Source organism: Mobula birostris, chromosome 17, assembly GCF_030028105.1.
Source record: "Mobula birostris isolate sMobBir1 chromosome 17, sMobBir1.hap1, whole genome shotgun sequence".
In the NCBI taxonomy this organism is placed as follows: Eukaryota; Metazoa; Chordata; class Chondrichthyes; order Myliobatiformes; family Myliobatidae; genus Mobula; species Mobula birostris.
This window is the reverse complement of record NC_092386.1, coordinates 23,141,768-23,159,626: the sequence shown is the minus strand read 5'-3', so window position 1 is coordinate 23,159,626 and position 17,859 is coordinate 23,141,768. Positions and strand designations below refer to the sequence as shown.

The following is a 17,859-nucleotide window of genomic DNA, read 5'->3' as shown; positions in this document are numbered from 1 at the left end:
CGCCATTTCCTTGTCCCCCATTACCACCTCTCCAGCATCATTTTCCAGTGGTCCAGTATCAACTATCACCTCTTTTTTCAGATATATAGAGTAAAACTTTTAGCATTCTCTTTGATACTGTTGGCTAGCTTGCCTTCACATTTCATTTTTTCCCCTCCTTATGACTTCTTTAGTTGCCTTCTATTGATTTTTAAGTTTCCCAGTCCTCTAACTTCTTACTAATTTTTATTCTATTATAAATGCCTGTCTTTGGCATCTATATTGGCTTTGACTTCCCTTGTCAGCCACTGTTGCATCATCCTGCCTTCAAAATATTTCTTCTTCTTCGGGTTGTATGTATCCTGCAACTTCTGAATTGCTCCCAGAAACTCTAGCCATTGCTGCCCTTGTCATCCCTGCAGGTGTCCCCTACCAATCAACTTTGGCCAGCTCCTCTCACATGTCCCCATAATTCCCTATACTCAACTGCAATACTGAAACACCTGACTTCAGCTTTTCCCTCTCAAATTGCAGGGTGAATTCTGTTACACTGTGATTAATGTCCCCTTAGGGTCAATTTTGTTCACTACACAATATCCAAACCAGAATTGCTGATCCCCTAGTGGGCTCAACCTCAAGCTGCTCTAAGAAGCCATTGTACAGGCATTCTACAAATGATCTCTCACGATCCAGAACCAACCTGATTTTTCCAATCTACCGCCACCCCCAATGACTATTATAACACTGCTTTTTTAACAAGCCTTTTCTATCTCCTGTTGTCATCCTGGCTATTGTTCGGAGGCCTATGTATAACTCCTGTCAGGGTCTTTTTTTACCCTTCCAATTTCTTTACTCTATCCACAAGGATTCTACATCTTCTGATCCTATGTCAACTCTAAGGTTTTGACTGATTTATTTATTTACAAACAGAGCCACTCCACCACCTCTGACCACCTGCCTGTCCTTTTCATACAATGTATATCCTTGGATGTTAACCTCCCAACTACAATCTTCTTTCAGCCACGACTCAGTGATGCCCACAATGTCATAACTGCCAATTTCTAACTGCGCTACAAGGTCATCTACTTTATTTGGTATACTGCGTGCATTCAAATATAAAACCTCCAATCCTGTATCCAACACCCTTTTTAATTTTGTCCCCCTTTTACAAGGCAACTCATCCTACTAACTGCAATTTTGCCCTATCATCTACCTGCCCTTCCTGACACTGCACACTGCCTCTGCTTGTAAACCCAACAACCCTATCACTCTGGTTCCCAAACACCTGCCAAATTAGTTTGAACCCTCCCCAACAGCTCCTACAAACCTGCCCGTAAGGATATTGGTGCCCCCACAATTCAGGTGTTATCCGTTCTTTTTGTACAGGTCACACCTTCCCCAGAAATTGAAAACCCTGCCCCATAAATCAGTTTCTCAACCACACATTTATCATGCTCTTCTTACCTTTACTTGCATGTGCACAAGCAACAATCCAGAGATTGCTGCCCTGGAAGTCCTACTTTTCAGCTTTCTACCTAGATCCCTAAATTATCACTTCCAAGACCTCCTACCTTTTTCTTCCCACGTCACTGGTGACAATATGTACCAAGACTTCTGATTGCTCATGCTTCCCCTTTAGAATCGTGGACTAAATCCAAGATTTCCCTGACCCTGGCAACTAGGAGGCAACATACCTTTCTGGTGTCTCTATCAAGTCCACAGACTCTTGCGTCTACTCCTCTAACTATGGAATCCCCTATCACTACTGCAATCCTCTACCTTCCCCTTGCCTCTGAGCCACAGTGCCAGAGATCCAGTAGCAGCTCCTCTCCAAGAGGTTGTCCCCTGCAACTATATCCAAAACATTTCACTTATTATGGAGTTCTCAATATTTATTGTATTTTTTTATTATTTTTTCTCTTTTGCCTTTGCAGATTGTTGTCTTTTGCACATTGTTTGTTTGTCCGTCCGGTTCATTGGTTCTATGGTGTTTCTTGGATTTACTGTTTTTGTCCACAAGAAAACAAATCACAGGGTTGTAATATGGTGACATCTATGTACTTTGATAATAAATTTACTTGGAACTTTAAACTAACACTCACACTGAATATATTCATGGAAAGAAATTAATGCAAGTTAATTTTAGTTCTGATGTTTCAATACCAAAAATAACCTTCCGCTACCCTGGCACTTCTTAAAGATATAGTTGAACCCAGTGAACAAACTTCAAACTCACATCTTTGTTTCTAGCAAACGCTTTCACATGGTTGCTATGAGCTACAAATACAAGCATTCGGTCTGCTGCCAGACAGGTGATATCTTCAGGAAGTGGATTACCTAGAAAGAAAAAAATAATGTTTAAGCTGGAACCTTATCAGTGTTAGCCTCCACTGATTGACAAAATTAATTTCATTACACAAGACAAACTTACAGAAAACCATTTAAACTTATGCAAGTTATATTATTTAATAAAGAAAAATTGAGAATAGCTAACACTACCAACAGATTATATTTACATAGTGTTCATTACACAAAGCAAAACACTTCAGGACGCTTTACTGCATGGCAGGAATAAAATAAAATAGTCATTCATAACATGAGGATATTGCTGCCCAATTTCATCGTCCATCCCTATTTTCTAATCAATTGTTGAGAAAGTGAGGCATCACATCAACCACAATGATTCTTTAAAGAAGAGATCCACAGTTTTCAGTAAAATGAGTTTTCTAATTGTATTTCATGCTTATCAAAAAAATCTAAGCAAATAGGAGCTCATTTTACAGGCGATTCTATTTATTTTCCTGCACGCACTTGCTTCTTCTCCCCCATACTTCAATTGGTAACTTTTAAAAAACTGTTCATCCAAAACACCCCGATTGTAACAAAGGGTCACGTCCAATTGGATTTCCCAAAGATATTGCCTCACTTTGGGGGGGGGGTTATGTCTTTGTATCAGGCTACAATTTGGAAGGAAGATTCCTCTCACATGTGGTATCAATATATTTATATATAAATGACCTGAATGAAAATGTAGATGGGCAAGTTATTAAGTTTGCAGATGGTACAAAGATTGGTGGTGTTGTGGATAGCGTAGATAACTGGCAAAGAATACAGTGGGATTTAGATCAGCTGCAGATATAGGCGGAGAACTAGCAGATGGAGTTTAACACAGAACGTGAAGTGCTGCACCTTGGTAGCTCAAATGTAAAGGGATGGTATACTGTTAAGGGCAAAATCCTTAATAGTGTTGATGAACAGAGTAACCTTGGGGTCCAAGTTCACAGCTTCCTGAAAGTGGCTACAAAGGTTGATAGGGTGGTTAAGGCAGCATATAAAACTCCAGCTAAGCCACAGTTGGAGTACTGAATATAGTTCTGATCATCCCATTATAGGAAAGATGTCGAGGCTTTAGAGAGAGCGCAGAAGCTTACCAGAATGCTGTCTGAATTAGAGGGCATGTGCTATAACTAGTGATTGGACAAACTTAGGTTGTTCTCTCTAGAGTGGTGGAGGCTGAGAAGAGATCTGACAGCAACTTATGAGGGGCATAAACCGAGTGGACAGACAATATCTATTTCCCAGGATTGCAACAGAAGACATGCATTATAGATGAGATGTGCAATTTTAAAGGAGATGTTAGAAGCGAGTTTGTTTTTTTTTAAAATAAACAGAGTGGTGGGTGCCTGAAATGCTTGGGGTGCTGACAGACCCAGATACATGGGGGATTTTTAAGACACATTTAGATAGGCACATGAATGCAAGGAAGATGGAAGTATATGGACATTGTATAGGTACAAGTGATTACTTTAGTTGGCCATTTGATTAATAATTTATTTGATTTAGCACAACATTGTGGGCCACAGAGCCTATTTCTGTGCTGCACTGTTTTATGTTCTACACTGGATACCTATTATTTCAACATACAGGTCAAGTACACCTTACCCAAAATTCCAAAATCCAAACACATCTGAAAAACGAAATTTTTTTTGAGTGCTGTCATGATGTGACAAACTGGAAATTCCACAAAGCACTAGGAAGGTTGCCAGGTGATGCGCAGTTGACCTCACATATGTAATCAAATTGTGTGTGTCTGTGTCTGTGTGCATTATACACACACAACCCTGAGATTTATTTTCTTACAGGCATACTCCGCAAATCCAAGAAACACAATAGGATCAATGAAAGACCACAGTCAACAGGATGGACAAAGAACCAATGTGCAAAAGACAAGAAACTGTGCAAATACAAAAGGAAAAAAAAATAAATAGAGAATCTGAGATGAAGAGCCCTTGAAAATGAGTCCATAGGTTGTAGGAACAGTTCAGTAATGGGGCAAGTGAAGTTAAGTAAAGTTTTCCTCTCTGGTTCCAGAGCTTGATGGCTGAGGGGTAATAACAGTTCCTGAACCTGGTGGTGTGAGTCCTCTGGCTCCTGCATCTCCTTCATGATGCCAGCAGCAAGAAGAGAACATGACTTGGGTGGAGGAGTTCCCTGATGATTGATGTTGCTTTCTTGTGACAATACTCCATGCAGACATGCTCAGTGTTAGGAAGGGCTTTGCCCATTTACCCATGATGGACTTGGCCATATCCCCTGCTTTTTGTAGGAGTTTCTATTTATGGACATTGGTGTTTTCATACCAGACTGAGATGCTGCCAGTCAATATACTCTCCACTACACACCTAGAGAAGCTTGTCAAAGTTTCAGATGTCATGCCAAATCTTCCCAAAATCCTGTGGAAGTAGAGACATTGCTGTGCTTGCTTCACAATTGCACTTTTGTATGGGCCCAGGACAGGTCCTCTGAAATGATAACACCAAGTAGAGTTGCTGACCTTCCCCACCTCAGATCCCCCAATATGGACTGGGTCATGGGCCTCCGATTTCCTCCTCCTGAAGCCAGTGCCTCAGTCTTGCTGACATTGTGTAAGAAGTTGTTGTGGCCACCACAGGCAGATTTTCAATCTCATTCCTATATGCTGATTTCTCACCACCTTTGATTTGACCTACATCAGCAAACCTAATATGACACTGGAGCTGTGCTTAGCCACCCGGTCATAAGTGCAAAGCAAGTAGAGCAGAGGACCAAGCACTCATCTTTGTGATGCACCTATGCTGATAGAAATTGTAGAGCACATGTTATTGGCAATCTGAATTGACTGGCTTCTACAAGTGAGAAAATCAAGGATGCAATTGCACAAGGAGGTATTGAGGCCAAGGTCTTGAAGCTTATTGGTTTATTTTGAGGGGATGGTGGTATTGAATGCCGAGCTGTAGTCAATACAGAGCATCCTGATTATGCATACTTGTTCAAAAAGTTAACAAAAATCTGCATAGAGGAAAAAAAGTAGATTCCAAACATACATCGAAAGAGTGGATTAATCAGCATCGGAGTGAACATATGTTGCTTAGTGGTATGCTGATCATGAAACAAGAAAAGATCTATCAATATGAAATGAATATTAAAGGAAATTGTGAATATTCAGCAGACTGGTTACAGAAGTTTAAGGCACAAGATTAAATTTTTAAAGATTTGTGGTGATAAAGTGAATGCTGATCACAAAGCAGTAGAGAAATTCATTTGAGTTTGCCGAAATTCATTTGAGTTTGCCGAAACGTCGACTGTACCTCTTTCTATAGAAGCTGCCTGGCCTGCTGCATTCACCAGCAATTTTTTATGGGTGTTACCCTAATGAGCACTTGCTTTCACCAGGAAACAAAGACCACCAAAATAAATTATTTGTTTAGTTATGTGCATTTTTTGCTGACCATGTTTTCCTATATTACAATAATGTTAATATTTTAATACTCAATTAGCAGAAAGCAGTCTGGGACATCACGAAAATGATAAAGGTCATGTGGTCTTTCTTGCCCTCATTTCTATCCAACACGTAAAGCCACACAGAATCAGATTTTCACTCTGTTTCTTTTCAATAAATCAGAATAGACCACATGCAAGTATTATTGATTCTGATTCAGTTTTTAAAATCAGAACACAAGTTCATGAGTGTTGTGTCTATATAAACCTAAACTGGCATCTGTAGAATCAAATTAACCACACAAATGGATGAACAAACTCAAGGGAAAACTGGAGATCAATAAATGATTGCAAAGACGAACATGTTACTGGAAGCTAGAGTGACCCATAAAAACTTTGCACATTAACTATTCATTTGCAGAAAGCTCCCCGGAGCACAATTGCACTCAATGCCAAGCACAGCAATGCGAACAATAATCATGTACATTTGCTTTTGTGGCAGAATCTCCACTGTTACTAAGTAATCATAAATTTTTTTTTTTTTTTTGCATCTACTATCTGAGAAGATCCTGATGGCATTCCAAGTTTGCACTTATAAATAATTTCATGAGTACATCAATTAAATGAGCATTTCAGGTGTGGACTACAAGGTCCAAAAATACAGAACAAATAACCAGTCAGTTTTTGGTAATTTTTTTTAAATGGCCTACATTTCTTGTGTTAATTATTTCAAATGTTAAATAATAGTCTAAGAGATGCACCTTCTTTCATTGTAACTACTGTAACTGTTATGAATCTGAAGAGTTGTCTATTTACATAGAATGCAAACTATAGCTTTAAAAACAGTACAGATAGAAATTTGAATACTTACTAACTGCAACTATTCCAAGCTTTTTCACCTGTAAAACAAAATAATTATTTATATTAAATGAATTTTAAAATGATAGAAACAATGCCGTGTATTTCCAGCATTTCTGATTTGTTATTAGATATGTTACAATGATTAACTTACTGCGGGTAATAAGGAGTCAGACCTCAATGTCGACAGTGGTAAGTAATAAGTTAAAATAACCAATGCAACAAGACACACTCAAGAATTTCAAAGTGGAAAACTGCTATTCTGTAAAATGTTTCAAGCACGTAACCACTTGGGCTGTGTTGCAGAGGTAACCAGTGTGGTGACAGGTCCTTCAACCATGTTGACCTAGATACCTACATGAGCTAATCATAATAATTTTAATATACATTAATATAACTCTCCTCAGTATATACATTAATATAACTCCCCTCAATCCCCATTTGGCTACCTTTGACCCATTTCTCTCTAAATCAGGGGTTCCTAACTTGGGGTCCGTGGTAGGAGCTCTTGGCATAAAAAATGTCGGGAGCCCCTGCTCTAAATCTTACCCATCCATGTACCTATCCAAATATCTTTCGAACTTAATTGTGTGCACATCTACCACTTTCTATGCCATCTTGTTCCAGGCTCCCAACAACTTCCAGGTGGAAAATGTTCTCCTCACATCTCCTCTAATTTTTTTGCCCCTTTCACCTTAAACCTATGCACTCTAGCTTTGGACTCCACCATTCTGAGGGAAAAAAAGACTCCAACCATCCATGTTATCTCTGACATCAGGTACATCACCAGGTTCATGAACAGTTTTTAACCCTAGAACCATCAAAATTCTGAGCCAGTAGATAACTTTGCTCATTTCAACTCTGCAATGATTCCACAACCTACAGACTCACTTCCAAAGACTCTACAGCTCATGCTCTAATTATTATTAGCGTTTCTATATCCCAAGGATCTAATTTTAATTGTATAATTTGCCTTCTTTTGCCTATTGGTTGTTTATTACTCTTTATGTATAGTTCACATATATCACACAGTACTCTGTGCAGTCTCACTTACAACTTGTACCATTGTAATGTGACGTCCCTCCCAAATGAAGGCCAAATTTCTAACTGCAATGGGACACAGCCACCAGTCACATCTTCCGCTCCCCACACCTTTCTGCTTTCCACAGGAAGCAATTTCTCCATGACTCCCAGATTTATTCATCTCCACCACCCAGCTCTCTCCATACCTTGGCACTCCCTCCTGAAATTAGATAGGGTGCTCTACTTGTCCCTACACCACCTGTATTGCCACCATCCAGGGATCCAAACAGCTCTTCCAGGTCAGACAAATATTCACATGCTTGGTTTTGATCCAAATCATCAACAATTCAAAATGCTGGTGGAACGCAGCAGGCCAGGCAGATCTATGATGCTGCCTGGCCTGCTTCGTTCCACCAGCATTTTGTGTCTGTTGCCTGAATTTCCAGCATCTGCAGATTTCCTCGTGTTTGCGTTCTTAAATTCATCAAGAATTCCTTTCCTTTCACAGATGCCACTCAACCGGCTGAATTGCTCAAAAATTCACATGCACCTCCTTCAATCTTGGTAGTGGTTTCCCTTACATAACAAAGACCCAAACATAGACAAGGTTACTGTTTTTCATAAAACTGCTCTGTTTGCAATGGCCACCTTGAGCTCCTGGTCACAAATTATTTCAATTCTCCTCTTCAGTCACACACTTCATCTTCTGTCTTCTTCACTACCAGGATGAGACCAAGTGCAAACTAAAAGACCAGCACCACATATTTCACCGAGGTAATCCACAGCCCAATGTACAAATATTGAATTTTCCAATTTAATATAACTAAATTCACCATGCTCCTTTCTCTCTTATTCTGTTCTCCTAACACCCCCTCCCCAGTTTCATACCCCTTCCCTCCTGGTTCTAACTGCCAATAACCCTCACCCATCCCTTCCTCACCCGATTCCAGTTATTACCTACCAGTTACTGTCTTTACCTCCCTAGCTCCACTTCCTTTGCTCCCACAGATGCTGCTTGATACACTGAATGGTTTGTTCATTGAGATACACAGATCAGGCTTTTCTGGCCCTTTGAACTGTGCCACCCAGCAATCCCTGATTTAACCTTAGCCTAGTCATGGGCCAGTTTGCAATAACCAATTCTCCTACCAGCTGGTACTTCTTTTGGAATGTGGGAGGAAACCAGAGCACCAGGAAGAAACCCACACAGTCATGGGGAGAACACAAACTCATTTCAAGGTTTAAGAATTCGCTCAAAGCCACCTCTAAAAAAAACCAATACAATGCCCCTTCTGACTCTTCAGAAGCCCTTAGCCCATGATTCAAAATGAAGAAGCATCATTCAGACTGGTACGTTTAAAGCTAGTACAAACAGAAGGGCACTAGATCCTTTTTCAGGAGTATACTAGCTATCACCGCACATCCACCTCACGAGACCATACCCTACATCACCTGTGCAAAATTCTGAGGTGTCCCCCCCCCCCCAAACTGGCTTTGATAACCACTTACGAATCCACAAAAACGATGTGTAAGTCAGTCATCGTCGACTCCCAAAGAAAGTGAAGTAAAGTAGATAATGCATAGGGAGCAACATTACTCAAGATCGTGCAGGTGGGTAACGCAGAGGCAAAGCAAAGCAAGAGCAACATTACTCACATTGTAGGTATGAAAACTTGCCCCTACGGCCGTGACCAGGTAAAACTCCCGGTGCCGCTGGTGAAACCGCACCACGTGCGGGACATGATTACAGTAGAGCGCGAGCGCCCGGTAACTGTTAAAAATATTGCTGCCGCCGCCGCCAGGGGCCATCCCGCCGCCCGACAGAAGACCGGGAAGGAAGTATTCCAAAGAATATATGTCAGCCTCGGCTCGCCGACTGCCAAATCCCCTCCACCACAATCACGTGCAGCACATTAAATCTTCCTCACCGCAACATCGTTGCGCCTACCGGTATGGTGTCACACGCTTAACGTTCCTCCTCTCACCCTTCTTTCCTGTCGCGCAGATTAGTTCCGGGCCTGCGAAACCAAAATCTAGCAATAATCGAACTCAAATGTGAAGTAACTACTTCAAGAATAATCAAAATGATCTTTACAAACGAAGTACATAAACCACATATAGAGAAATGTAACTAAAATTGTTTCTGTTCCGATCTGGAAGCTTTAAAGCAACGTAAAGTCATACAAGAGATTCTGCAAATGCTGGGAATTCAGAGAACACACACAAAGTGCTGTGCAGGTCAGTCGCCAGTTTTGGAAAGAAATTAACAAGCAACGTTTCGGGCAGACACTCTGCATCAGGACTCCATAACACCGTAAATAAATAGCCACTTCAGATTGCGCAGTCAAAAATTAGATTTACGCGGTTAAACTTGTATTGACGAAACATCTGGAGCTGCCAAAAGTACATCTTGTTTATTCAAGGATCTTCTTGTATTGCACAGATTTACAAAAAGACACACATTGGAAATACCTCATTTAGTGGTTTCAAACATTAGCAAACATTACTGATAAAACCGTAAGACAGACATAGGAGCAAAATTAGGGCATTCGGCTGGTTGAGTCTACTCCACCATTCCATCATGGCTACTTCATTGTCCTGCTAAACCTCTCCACATCTTCTCTATTTATGCCTTTAAATATTTGGTAGGTTTCAATAAAATCCCCCCTCATCATTATAAGCTCCAGTGAGTACAGGCCCAGAGCCATCAAACACTCCTCCTATATTAACCTTTTCATTCTCATGAACCACCTTTGGACCTTATCCAATGCCAGCACCTCTTTTCTTAGACAAGGGGCCCAAAACTGTAAGTATGATCTGACCAAGACTCAACATTCTTGTTCTTATATTCTAGTCTTGAAATGAATGCTAACATTGAGTTTGCCTTCCTCACCACCAACTCAACCTAAAAGTTAACCTTTACAGAATCTTGCAGAGCGATTCCCACATCTCTGATCTTTGAATTTTCTCCCCATTTAGAAAATAGTCTATGCTTTTATTCCTTCTACCAAAGTGCATGACCATATACTTCACTATACTATATTCCATCTGCCACTTCTTTGCCCATTCTCTCAATATGCCTAAGTCCATCTGCAGACTCTATGCTTCCTCAACACTACCTGCCCCTCCACCTATTTTTGAATCATCTGCAAACTTGACCACAAAGCCATCAATTCCATCATCCAAATTGTTGACACATAATGTGAAAGGAACAGCCCCAAAACCTAATCCTGCAGAGCGCCACTAGTCATTTGCTGTCAACCAGAAAAGGCCCCGCTTATTCCCAGTCTTTGCCTCCTGCCAGTCAGCTAATCTTCTATCCGTGCTAGTATTTTTCCTGTAATACCATGGGCTCTTAACTTGCTAAATAACCTCGTGTGTGGCACCTTGCCAAAGGCCTTCTGAAAATCCACATGTACAATATGTACCAATTCTCCTTTGTCCCTCCCAGATGTTATTTCCTCAAAGAATCCCAACAGATTTTCAGTATTGATTTCCCCTTAGGAAAACCATTCTGACTTTGTCCTATTTTGTCATGTGCTTCTGAGTACCCTGAATCCATATGCTTAACAATCAAGTCTAACATCTTCCCTACATGAGGTCATACTAACTGGCCTATAATTTCCCCTCTCCTGCTTTCCTCACTTCTTGAAGAGTGGCATAACATATGCAATGTTCTAGTCTCCAGGAACCATTTCAGAATCTAGTGATTCTTAAAAGATCATTACTAATTCCTCCACAATCTCTTCAGCTACCTTTTCCAGAACCCTGGAGTGTAGTCCATCTGGTCCAGGTGACTTATCTACCTACAGATCTTTCAGCTTCGCAAGTACCCTCTCCTTAGAAATAGCAACTACACCCACTTCTGCCCCCTGATGCTCAAATTTCTGGCATACTGCTAGTGTCTTCCACCGTGAAGACTGACTCAAAATATTTATTGTGTTCATCTGCCATTCTTACCCCCCATTATTACCTCTCCAGTGTCATTTTCCAGGCTCCAATATCAACTTTCGCCTCTCTTTTACTCTTCATATATCTGAAAAAAAACTTTTGGTATCCTCTTTTATATTATTGACTAGCTCCTCTCTCCTTATGGCTTTTTAGTTGCCTTCTGTCAGTTTTTAAAAGCTTCCCAATCCTCTAACTTCCCAATATTTTTTGTTATATTGTATGTCTTTTTTTTTGCTTTTATGCTGTTTTTGACTTCCCTTGATAGTCTCATTCTCTCTTTAGAATACTTCTTTATCTTTAGGATGTATCTATCCAGCGCTTTCTGAATTTTCCTCAGAAACTCCAGCCTTTGCTGGTCTGCAAACATCCCTGCTAGTGTCCCCTTCCTATCAACTTTGACTGCAATCTTGCCCTGGCATCTGCCTGTCCTTCCACACAATCTCACTACACAATGCATCGATTTGTGTACCAACTACCCCATCCTCAGTCCTATCACTCCAGTTCCCTTCCCCTGCCAAATTAGTTCAAACCTTCCCCAACAGCTCTAGCAAACCTGCCCACAAGGATCTAGGTCCCTCTCCGGTGCAGCGTAACCCATTCTTTTTGTACAGGTCATATCTTTCCCAGCAGAAACCCCAATGATCCAGAAATCTGAAACTGTGCCTCCTGCACCACTTCCTCAGCCACTCATTCATCTGTACTATCATCCTATTCCTGCCCTGACTGGCACATGGTACTGGGAGAAATCCAGAGATTACTACCTTGGAAGTTATGCTCTTCAGCCTTTTCCCTAATTCCCTATACTCTCTGTGCAGGACCTCTTCCCCCTTTCTACTTACAGTATGGCATTGGTGCCAATGTTCATTACAACCTCTGAATGCTCACGTTTCCTCTTGAGAAGCTTCTGCAGCAGCTTTGAGGCATCCTGGACCCTAGAACCTAGTAGGCAACACACCATCCTGGGAACTTTTTCACAGCCACAGAGTCTCCTGTCCGTCTCCCGAACTGCTGAGTCTCCTATCCCTGTCCCTATCTCTATCCCTACCCTGCCGAGCCTCAGAGCCGACCATGGTGCCACTGACCTGCCTGCAGCGCTCTGGGTGAGACCAGCTCAGTAAAAGTCTCCATCCATGAGATTTTCGGCCTCACGGATGGTCCTGAGCACGTCCAGCTCCACCTCCAATTCCTTGACCCTGTCAGTCAGCAGCTGCAGTTGGATGCACTTCCCGCAGATGCCATCATCAGGGAGACTGTTAGATACCCTGAAATCCCACATCACGTAGGAGGAGAATTCCACCGCCTTACCTACAATCCTGCCTTTACTTGTTATACCTCTAATTTCTCAAGCTTAATCAGAATTAGAACCAGGATTATTATCACCAGCATATGTCATGAAGTTTGTTAAGTGAAGTAGTGTTCATGGGTTCAATGTCTATTTAGGAATCAAGTGGCAAAGGGGAAGAAGCTGTTCCTGAATCGCTGAGTGTGTGCCTTCAGGCTTCTGTATTTCCTTCCTGATGGTAACAATGAGAAGAGGACATGTTCTGGATGGTGGTTGTTCTTAATAAGATACACCACCTTTCTGAGGTTCCGCTCCTTGAAGATGTCTTGGGTACTATGGAGGCTAGTAACCAAGATGGAGCTGACCAACTTTACAACTTTCTGCAGCTTCTTTCGATCCCGTGCAGTAGTTCCCCCATGCCAGACAGTGATGCAGCCTGTCAGAATGCTCTCCACAGTACCTCTGTAAGAGTTTCAAGTGCCTCAGGTGACAAACCAAATCTCCTCAAACCCAAATGGTTCTGTTTATTATCAGAGAATGTATACAGTATACAACCTGAAGTACTTGTCTTTGTAGACACCCACGAAAAACAAAAGAACCCCAGAAGAATGAGTAACAGAAAAATATTAGATGCCCAAGCCTTGTCTCTCCCTCCCCCACAGAAGCAGCAAGCATCAACCTCCCACCTCTCCCCACCACCTGTTTCAGCAAAAAGCATCAGCGTCCACCACCCACCAAGTAACAGCAAAGCACCCAAAGAGAGACCCTAATCTGCAGTCAACACAAATCATTGTCAGACATCCCACCTCTTCCGGAAGTTCTGGGAGTCTCCTGCATATTAATTCTGGCTCCCTGATGCCCGCAAATTATATACAATGTCCCGGAAATTGAATTTCTTGAGAGCGAGCGTGAGAGAACGCGTGAAAGAGAGCGAGACAGCGAGCGCAAGAGCAAGAAAGCAAGCGCGAGAGAGAGCGACCACAAGAGAGAGAGCGCCAGAGAGAGCAACCACGAGAGAGATAGCGCGAGAGAGAGCGACCACGAGAGAGAGAGCGTGTGCGAGAGAGAGTGAGAAAGCAAGCGCGAGAGAGAGAGAGAAGGAGAGCGAGAGAGCGCGCGCGATAGAGAGAGAGCAAGAGAGTTCCAAAAAAAGTCAGAGTGGCAGTGTTCCAAAAAAAAATAAAACGTACATCACCCAGACTACCCTAAAGTGTACCCCTGCCTAATAGGGGTCAAAAATAATGACAGTGTTGCTCGCTGCACTGTTTGCAACAGTGACTTTTCTATTGCCCGTGGTGGGTTAAGACTGTACAAGACATGTTGAGGTGAGTTTAACAGGTGTCATTCGTTCATTAGCATAGCTAATGTTATTTAAACTAGCTGGCTAGCTGCTAAGGAGCTACTCTATTGCAGACATCCCACCTCTCCCGGAAGTCTCCCACAAATTGATGATGCTACCTCCCTGAAATGAGTTTTTGCGGGGTGGGATGTCTGCATTGTTTACCCAACAGTTCAACATGCCACAGGCTCTCTCTCTCACTAACAAGGCACAGAGAGATATCACCTATTTTCACAGTGAAAGGGGAGACTGACAGTCGCTGTTACAATATTACAGTCTGCTGTGTCACTTTTCCATATGTGCACTGTAGTGAAATCCTGATGTTCCTACTCCCGCGACGCCTCAGTCAGCAATACCGGCCTGAAATTGGTCATCCTCAGGGCCACACCCTGGAGGTGCCATCTTCCAAGCTGTGCCTGGAGAATGTCGGAAAATGGTTGGCCAACAAGCTTCAGGAACAGGAACTCATCTGCCGTTAAAAATAAAATGCAGTTTGAGTGCCACTTGCAGATCAGGATCTCGACAGAACCCTGACCACCTTGAACAGGAAAAAAAAAGAGATGTTAAAGAGAGAAATTATAGCAACACGCACAAAAATGTTTTAGGACTTCAGCAGGCCAGGCAGCATCTATGGAAAAAATGTTTCTTGGATTTCCAGCATCCGCATATTTTCTCTTGTTTGTGAAAGAAAGAAATTACGCTGTTTTTTGCAGATGAACTCGAAGAGGCAGCCACTTGTGCCATCTTAACTCTGCCCTCCTAATGAAATATAGCTGCTGTCTTGTCTTATTTATAGCTGCATTGATATGTTGGGACAAAGTTAAGTCCTCAGAGATCTTGACACCCAGGAACTTGAAATTGCTCACCCTCTCCACTTCTGATTCCTCTATGAGGAATGGTGTGTGAGCCTTTGGCCTACCCTTCCTGAAGTCCACAATCAGCTCTTTGGTCTTACTGACGTTGAGTGCAAGGTTGTTGCTGTGACACCACTCCACTAGCTGGTACATCTCACTCCTGTACACCCTCTCATCACCATCTGAGATTCTGCCAACAATGGTTGTGTCATCAGCAAATTTACAGGCATTTGAGGTGTGCCTAGCCACAAGGCCATGGGTATAGAGAGAGTAGAACAGTGGGCTAAGCACACATCTTTGTGGTGTGCCAGTGTTGATCGTCAGCAAGGAGGAGTTATTAATACCAAACCACACAAATTACATTCTTCTAGTTAGGAAGTCAAGGATCCAATTGCAGAGGTATGTACAGAGACCCAGGTTCTGTAGCTTATCAACCAGGACTGACAAGCAAGGTCCTGAGGCAGGAGTCAATTCTGACCATGACCAACCCCTCAAAGCATTTCATTACCATTGGTGTGAGGGCTACTGGACGATAGTCATTAAGATAGCTCACACTTCTGTTCTTGGGCACTGGTATATCTGATGCCCTTTTGAAGCAGGTGGGAACTTCTGACCGTAGCAGTGAGAGGTTGAAATACTCCTGCCAGTTGGTTTGCACAAATTTTCAGAGCCTTACCATGTATTCCATCAGGGCCTGCCACCTTAGGAGGGTTAACCCTCCTGAAGACAGCCTGACATCAGCCTCTGAGACAGAGGTCACAGGGCCACCAGGTGCAGCAGGGATCCTCACAGCTGTAGTTATATTCTCCTTTTCAAAGTGGGCATAAAAGGCAATGAGCTCATCTGCTAGTGAAGCATCACTGCCATTCATACTATTGGGTTTCGCTTTGTAGGAAGTAATGTCCTGCAAACCCTTCCAGAGTTGATATGCATCCGATGTCACCTCCAACCTCGCTCAGAATTGTTTCTTCTCTCATGAAATAGTCCTCCACAAGTCATACCTAGTTTTTTTTTGTACAGACCTGTGTTGACAGACATAAATGCCACAGATCTAGCCCTCAGCAGACAACAAACCTCCTGGTTCATCCACCTCTTTTGATATGCAAATGTACAGCAAGTTTTCATAGGCACACACTCATCCAAGCAGGTTTTAATGAAGTCAGTAACAACCACGGCATACTCATCCAGATTTGAAGATGAATCCCTGAACACAGTTCAGTCCATCGACCCTGGTCATGCTGCAGTCTTCAGTCTCTGCCTATACTCAGGGAGCAGGAGGACAACCAGGTGATCAGACTTTCCAAAGTGTGGGTGTGGGATGGCAGGGTGGGCATATTTGATGATGGTGTAACAGTGTGTTGTTTCCTCTGGTACAAGTGATTTGTTAATTATAATTGTTTGGTGACTTTTTCAAGCTGGCCTGGTTAAAGTCCCCCAAAATGATGGTGATGATGTCGGGGTGTCTTGTTTCATGCATGTTGATTGCATCATTCAGATCATCTAGAGCCTGCTTGACTTTGGCCTAAAGTGGAATGTACACCACTACGAAAACGATCACTGAAATTTCCCACAAAGAGTAACATGAACAACACTTAATTGCAAGGTATTTCAGTTCTGGTGAGCAGAATTGGGATATCACTGAGCACCAAGAGGAGTTGATCATGAGGTATACACCATCACCTCTGCTTTTGAAAGATTCGATCGTCCTATCTCGATGCTATATAATGAACCTGTCAATCTGAATTGGTTGCTGTCCTAATGTCCCTCTGATGCAGTACCCTAGCTTTGAGATTGTCAGTTTTATTTACCAGAGCCTGTATGTTTGCCAGCAAGATGGTTGGTAATAGTAGTCGAAAACCTTGATTTTTAAATGCACTTATACGCCGAGCAACAGCCACATTTCTGATGAGGAGTCCTCCTCGTGAGTATCTTAAGGCCATTATTTCTGTCAGTTTTAAGCAGCACTAGATTATTCAAATGCCTTAAACCATCTTTATTAACTGTACAGACCTTAGATGCAGTTGTGATTTTCTGCTGCAGCAGGCTGAAATGGGAATATTTAATTGTATCCATCAATCTGTTCTGCACAAAGACACCCTGGAAGATGAGGCACTTGCCTGCGCTTGTTCTCGCCCAGAGGAGATTTCCTCCTTTATAAGAAAAGAATGCATGAAATCAATGTTAACAGCATTACAAGTTCAAATTATTAATTGGATTTTAAATTCTCCATAAGAGTCCATGCTCTGAAAAATCTTCCCTGTGAAACATCAACTCTGCTTCTCTTTCCACAGACGAACCCTGACATGCTGAAGGTTTCCAGCATTTTTTTTAAAAATGCGTATTCTCTGTGACCTTTGAAAATGCACTGGGGTTGTTTGTTTTGATTTCGTAAGATGTTGTTGATGTATCAGTTATCTCTGGAATCAGTGATGGTGTCACTTCCTGACTCTGGTCATATTATATGCCAGTTCTAGGAGTCTACATCAACTTTGTTAATTGTAGGAGGGTACTCAACTTCAGGGTACTTTAAAACTCACAGTCTTCTTCAGTGTTCTCTTCGGTATCTTGTGCTGAGGTGAAGTGGTGTTTGTGCTTTCTGAATCTCTTAACTGCCCTTACAAGATAATTCTTGGAATGGTATCTCATATCCTATTTTTCTCATATCCGATTCATTCAGCATACAAAGTTCAACATGTGATCTGAAACTCCGAGCTTTCCTGCATAATGACTTTGTTTCATCTGGCATTCTTTTACTTTTCTTCCTGATTTGTGTCCTGAGTCTTCTTATGACCAGCATTTCTACTGCCATGTGTCTT

At 42.1% G+C, this 17,859-nt stretch overlaps 1 protein-coding gene across 1 annotated transcript in view; it reads right to left on the bottom strand.

The window, feature by feature from the left end:
* The window catches only part of wdr36 (WD repeat domain 36), a 73,203-nt gene extending 63,347 nt beyond the window's left edge, over nucleotides 1-9,856 (bottom strand). The window contains exons 1-3 of the mRNA XM_072281382.1: nucleotides 9,274-9,856; nucleotides 6,608-6,635; nucleotides 2,216-2,316 (exon numbers count right to left, since the gene is read on the bottom strand). Coding sequence (XP_072137483.1) covers nucleotides 2,216-2,316; nucleotides 6,608-6,635; nucleotides 9,274-9,426 — 282 coding nt within the window. The 5' untranslated portion in view covers nucleotides 9,427-9,856. The remainder of the gene's footprint in view (nucleotides 1-2,215; nucleotides 2,317-6,607; nucleotides 6,636-9,273) is intronic.
* Between the last annotated feature and the right edge of the window lie 8,003 nt (nucleotides 9,857-17,859).